Source organism: Lissotriton helveticus, chromosome 4_1, assembly GCF_964261635.1.
Source record: "Lissotriton helveticus chromosome 4_1, aLisHel1.1, whole genome shotgun sequence".
In the NCBI taxonomy this organism is placed as follows: Eukaryota; Metazoa; Chordata; class Amphibia; order Caudata; family Salamandridae; genus Lissotriton; species Lissotriton helveticus.
Genome location: NC_136063.1, coordinates 441,772,352 through 441,779,100, shown reverse-complemented (window position 1 = coordinate 441,779,100; position 6,749 = coordinate 441,772,352). Strand labels below are relative to the sequence as shown.

Sequence of the window (6,749 nt, the reverse complement as noted above, 5' to 3'; positions counted from 1 at the left end):
GGGTCCTTTTTGGCTGTAACAACTTTAGAAGTGCAGTTCGTGAATAGCAATGGGCTTAGTCTTGTGTGGGTGCATGTTCTTCCCTAAGCTCCCTCCTACTCCAACACTCCCTTGATACTTTCCATATTTTGTATTAACTTCCTCCTTAAAAATCTTTAATTGATTTTTCCTCATAGAGCGCTTATGTAGGACAATGTTGGAAGAGGATGTCAGTCAGCGCTTTATCTTGGTACACCTAGCTATTGTAACCTATACTGCATTTGACTTTATCGACTAGTTTAAGTAAATTAAGTATTTCTGCCCTTATTATTAGTGAAGCCTAAAAAAAAAGTTAAATCATTTTAATACAGTGAACTAATTATTTACTGCGAAAAATATTCATAATACAACTATATCTATAGGTCATCAACGAAAATAGAGTTTAAAAATCATGAATAACGAGCAGTTATACACAGTTTTATTTTCCAAATATTTCCTAGTGACAAGTAATGAGTTATCTACGATTATTGGTCTTTATCAATTCAAAGAAATCTAAAACATTTAACTGCAAATGTTCTCTTTTACGTGGCGTTTGATCAATACGCACCTGCTGTTTTTATTTTACTATTGAATGCAGAATTACTGCAAACGGGGAAAATCTTTTTTTAACGTTCTCTACAATTATACTCACTTTGCTAGCCCGTTCTGCATTAAACTTTGTCATCATTATAAACACAGTATTAAAATATCCCTTTGGGGCGTGGTTCTCACTCGCTCTCTGTCCGGATTGGCGGGAAGCATACACAACTCCAGTGTTCCAGTCAGCGCTGCCAGATGCTTCAAAGGGGAACACGCCAACCGACTCTGCTGTTTACCTAATGTTCCGGAAAGAGGAGCGTGTTAATTGGCTGCGTAGGAGAAGCGGGGAAGAGGCAGCAGCGCGTGGCGGCGGCAGAGGCGCGTGGCGGCAGGGACACACCTGGCCGAGCTCCACCGTGAAGGAGGAACAGAGGCGAGCAGGGCACTTACGCACGAGGTGACACTAAAATGCTGGCCAACGGGTCCAACAAAACGAACTGCGGCATCTGTTACAACTCCACAGGACTGCACGTTTTGATTGTGTTTGTGATGGTTTTCCTGATCGTGGCTATTTTATTTGGGAACTCCATCAGCCTGGCTGTGTTTTTGTGCGGCAAACATTTCCGCACTCCTCAGGGCTACCTGAAGGTCTCACTGGCAGTGGCGGACCTGGCTCTAGGCGTTCTGGTGGTTCCCTTTTCTGTGTACTGGGAGATCTCTGTTCTACTCACAAACTCCACGTATTTAGACTGGGCAAAGGGGACTTCACCTGCAGGCTCCTGGCACCCTTGCAACGTGATTGGCACAATCTTTGCAGGTTGCACACTGGTTTCCATCGCCACCATCTTCTTGTTGACCATTGAGAGAAGCATCGCCATCTTCAAGCCGCTGCACAAGGATTCTGTCATCACCAGGCGCAGGACCCTCCTGCTGATCCCACTGTCCTGGCTGACCTGCTTCTTTTTGGCTCTGTCGCCCATGATATTCAGCCATGGAGCCATTGTGATGGAGTATGACCATTGCAGTCGTATGTGCATCTATGTCCCTGTCGCTTCTACCCATGCTTGGCACATCCTTCTGCTCTTCCCAGCCTTTGACTTTAGCCTCCTTGGTGGTACCCTAATCATAAACGCATTGACCCTCGCCACCATCCACAAGTGTAGCAGGAGGAGGCGTCTGCTGTCGGGCAAGGGATACGGGCTGCCCAGGCTCTCTTTCTCGGACATCAAAGCTGCCAAGACCATCGGGGCACTGACCATTATATTCACAGCCTCCTTCAGCCCCATAGCGGTGTTTGTGGTGGGCAATGTCATTGGATATCAATGGTGCACCTTCTCCTTCTTTGCCTTCTGGATCTTGGCCAGCAATAGCTGCTTCAATGTGATCATCTATATTGTGTGTGATCGCCATTTCCGAGATGGTGCAAGGAAGCTGCTGCCATTGTCACCCCAGGACACCTTCCAGTCCCACAATTCAACAAATCAGTCTGCTGAACGAATCACCCCTGATGTCAGATTTTCTGAACTCTGAAAGTCCAAGCAGGTGGTTGTGGAACATCTAGTACACAAGGAGGGTGGCCGGTCCTAGAAAGGAGACATTTGGTTGGAATCTGAATGGAGTGAGGGGATCTTCCCTATTAGAAGGTGTTGCCCTCACACACCCGATGTGGATGATCTAGTGAAATACACTTTGGTAGAAACTGGATAAGTAAATGTGGAGTGGATTTACCACATAAATGTGTTGTTTATCTTAAACAATCATATGGATTCTTATTCACAGGTGCCCCAGACCTGGTTGACTATGGATGTCATCAACCACTGGTTCGTGCAACCTTTTCTTTCCTCTTCCTAAAGAACCTGGGCTACTGCATGAGCATTTCATGTAAAAAACATCAGTTTCCAAAACAGCTACCTGCAGTTTGAGGGGTAAAGAGACATTTGAAATACGTGAGTATTAGTTTCATTGTACCAGGGAGAAACTAATCTGAAAGCGCAGAGATTGCCACGGTAGAAGTACATTTCTGATGATCTGCACCTAACATCTGAAAGTCAATGTGCATGGAATTTTGTATGGTCTTAAGCAAGTTCAAAAGCTACTCCAACCCTACAGAACCAATACTATGATGTATTAAAGAATTTCATTGGAGTTTGGCAATAGTAGTGAAGTTCCCTTTGGGGGCAACATGGGATTGAATTATTCACGTGCTTTAAAATGTGTGATGATGGATTGGTAGAGCAGGGATTTAATAGGACCTGTATGATGAGAGACATTTCTAGTGCTATGTTTAAAAGCAATACCTTATGATACTGGATCTCACTATTTGTCACTTGATGTCCAAAAAATGAATGGTAAGATTTGTCCCTTTCTCAGTTTTTAGAAGTCCTGAAAAGTGTCTGTCAGAAACATCCCAGCCTAAAGACAGATGTAGACTCATTAGTTTCTGACCAGTGCCTACCTCAGTCTGGGTATCGTAGTGGCCCTTGGCCAGTCTAGCTGACCAAGTAGAATCTGCGGGTCAGTAGCGGAACACAGTTTGTCACATGCCCATTGTACTGGGCATTTGAGGCTCAGTATTGATTGATCAAACCTTTATGTCAACCGTATCATGTTTAAAGTGAAGGTGATGACATTCAATTACTGAGGAAGGCAAAAAAGAATGTTAATTTTGTAAAAGTTAATGAACTCCAGTTACATTTTAAGGAACTGATAATGTAAAATATTGGTAACTGTTCTTAACTGGCATTTTGGTGCTGAAAATGTAAATATGTTTTAATGTTTTTTTAAAAATGGTTTTGTAATGTAAAATAAACATGATTTATAAATGTGAAGAAATTAGAGAAGGAGTAAGAGGAAACAAAAACCAGGGAGAGAATGACTGTCATCATATGCCTAACAGCTGCACACTATGTATACCACCTACATACCACGTCTTTACAATCATGTTGAGTGCATCCAACTCATGCAGCTCTTCCAATATCACTATTTATGCTTTACCTGCGGCCCTACCCCCTTCAGGAGGGGGTTCCTATTACCTTTGTAATTACAGGAACAAAATCATACTGAGGCACGCACATAAGATTCCATTAACGAGACCTCTCCTCACCAAAAAGGCCGCAGAAAAACCATATAGTTGTAGTATGATTGCCTACAAACCACCCACTCATTATATAAAGGGGGTTTTAGCAGTTAAAAAACATGATATGAACAAGGTAATGTTCCAGACTTTACTCAGCAACCTAAGCCTTGCAAAAATGTTACACACTGTCGTCGTAATTAACGCAGAATAAGGTTCATATTTATGTTGCAAAAGACCTTTTGTGGGCTATACCAAGAATTTACAATGGGATTAGAGCCCACCCACTGCTTACATTGGTTGCCTTTGTTGTCACTCTCATTTGGTTGCTTCATATTTAATGGCTTTCCTTCCTCTTCTAGTATTTGTCGCTTCCTTGGGGCATGGTCTCTTTACTATCCATTTTATTGGCTAACTTGTATCCTTCCACTGCTCATATTTAGGGTTCTACTTTTGTATTTTTCGTTTAGCACTCCATGAGAGTGCTTGCATTTTCTAGCTCTCTCGTTCATGTGCTTCTCCCACCTGCCTAATAACTGCTGCCTCTCTCCCTCATGTCCAGTGCTCTTTCCCATGTGCTTCTTACCATGGCATCACACCCACCCCCTGGGCTCTGTGTTGTTCCTCTGTCCCTCGTGTGCTGCTTTATTTTCTTTAGCCCCACACTCCCCATTGCTGCTCTACCCCTTGTGGGCATTTACATTTTTTTTAACATTTATTTTGATGGCCTGGCAGCTACATTTTGCTGTTGGGAGCTCCACTAGTAGATAATGCTTCTTCACTCTTCAAATTATTATTATTGTTTTTAAATTTAGCAATCTTAAGTGGAGTCTGCCATCTCAAATCAGTCAATAAAAACAGAAAATGATGCTGATGTCATTCTGCAGGCACGTACATGCGTTGAGACACATGCTCAACATACGTCATTATCCATGAGTGCACCTAGAAAATGACACAACCACATCTTTACACCTTCACACCTTTTTTCTTTTCTTTGGCAGCATCGTCCAAAAGCATGGACATAGCGAACATATCTACAAGGAGAGACATATTGGCTTTGACAATGCTTGGTGTTTACCTAATACAGGGGGGTATGTTAAATACTATATTCATCTTCAAATCAGGGAAATGAGAGCTTGAGATAGCTAAGACCTGTGGGCAAATGGGATACAAAGTAGGCTGTTTAGGCCCTAATTTCAAGTTAAGAGATTAGAAATACGTGTTATGTGATAATTATCACACTCTGGAGTTTTCCCTGATAGATTCTGACATGTGTTGTGTTAGGGTATTCTAAAACTAAAAGGAGGATAATAAATGGTGACTATAGGGCTGGTATAATTGAGCCGGTGGAAGCAGTGAAGTGGCTAGTGCCTTTCATCATTGTGGGGTTGGGCCAATGGCAAGATCAGACTCTACATCGACTTAAAGGACCTCCATAGGAATATCTTAGTTGAACAAATTCCATTGCCAAGGATAAATAAAATTAATGCCATGACGAAAGGGATGAAATGGTTTTTATCAGTTGATTAATCCACTGCATATCATCAGGTGCATCTACTCCCTGATAGTTAAAAACTTTGAGCATTTTTAATACCAATTGGGTGTTTTCAGTACGTCTGCATGCAATTCAGTCTAGCGTCAGCAGCTGCGGTATTTCAGATTGTGATGTTTAGGCTGTTCAAGGGAAGTAAGGGCACAATGCTTTTTCAACATGACATTTTAGTCATGGGGCAAGATAAAGCTCAACATGATGAGAGTGTTACAAAAACACGGGTTAACCCAAGAAGTCACTGGGACCTGGGCGACGTATTGATACAAACAAAGTGGCCCCAGATAGGAATGCGATAAACACAATTGTAAACAAAGATAAATAGATACACAGGTGATTATAACAACATTGTTTTTAATCACAACGTGTTTTATATAAGAATCATTCATAAAAATGAGTACATATTAAATCACATTTTTTGTGCCCCTATAAGAATGAAAATAAGGAAGGGTAGTGCTGGGATAGTGAAAAGATAAGAACTTGAGAAAAGGTCAGTAAGACCAAAGTTCAACAGAATCTTTACACAATAGAACAATTAATTAATCAAATACTTTGGACAATCATGCCTCAGAAAAAATCAATAATAATAAATGATAAAGGAGGCTGAACACAAGAGGGAGTGTCGACGTTTCGACCCAGTTTAAATGCAGGCGTGGATAGACCTTGCTAGAGGGTCTTCATCAGGACAGGGGTCTCAGGACAGGGGTCTCAGAGACTAGTGACGACGGCTGTCGGATAGAACCCTCCGCGTTTACTTTCACGATCACGTACCTTTGATTATAGACGAAGTCAGAACCACGCCATTAACGGGCGTTTTGAAGCTTGTTCCACGCTTAGGATTGCAACTTCACGTGCTTCAACAGCATTTTTCTGTTAGATTTTGCCCTGTGGGCATGACGACGACCGCCTTTTAGACAACCTAGCGGCGATATCCATACGCACATTACAACAGCTGAACCGTTTTCGGTTGCAGTTCTGCCATAAGCAGATCCATTGCCCCACCTCCTACAACCCCTGTCCTGATGAAGACCCTCTAGCAAGGTCTATCCACGCCTGCATTTCAACTGGGTCGAAACGTCGACACTCCCTCTTGTGGTCAGCCTCCTTTATCATTTATTATTATTGATTTTTTCTGAGGCATGATTGTCCAAAGTATTTGATTAATTAATTGTTCTATTGTGTAAAGATTCTGTTGTACTTTGGTCTTACTGACCTTTTCTCAAGTTCTTATCTTTTCACTATCCCAGCACTACCCTTCCCTATTTTCATTCTTATAGGGGCACAAAAAATGTGATTTAATATGTACTCATTTTTATGAATGATTCTTATATAAAACACGTTGTGATTAAAAACAATGTTGTTATAATCACCTGTGTATCTATTTATCTTTGTTTACAATTGTGTTTATCGCATTCCTATCTGGGGCCACTTTGTTTGTATCAACATGATGAGAGGCTGAGGAAAGGTTTGGGGGTTGTGGGAGAAACAAGGTCTAACGGCAGAATATGCCAAATGTAGATTGCTGTAAAAAAAATGTGAGTTATTTAGATGCATTACAAATAAGCCATG

The 6,749-nt window shown here is 41.7% G+C and overlaps 1 protein-coding gene across 1 annotated transcript; it reads left to right on the top strand.

The window, feature by feature from the left end:
- Positions 1–837: 837 nt before the first annotated feature.
- On the top strand, positions 838–3,390 carry LOC144827180 (alpha-1A adrenergic receptor-like). Its single transcript, XM_078685586.1, has one exon. The coding sequence runs from the start codon at positions 1,027–1,029 to the stop codon at positions 2,086–2,088; it is 1,062 nt and encodes a 353-aa protein (XP_078541712.1). The 5' UTR covers positions 838–1,026; the 3' UTR covers positions 2,089–3,390.
- Positions 3,391–6,749: the final 3,359 nt, after the last annotated feature.

Bases quoted from the DNA above. Each gene is read 5' to 3' on its own strand.
- LOC144827180 (XM_078685586.1), top strand. From the start codon at position 1,027: ATGCTGGCCAACGGGTCCAACAAAACGAACTGCGGCATCTGTTACAAC.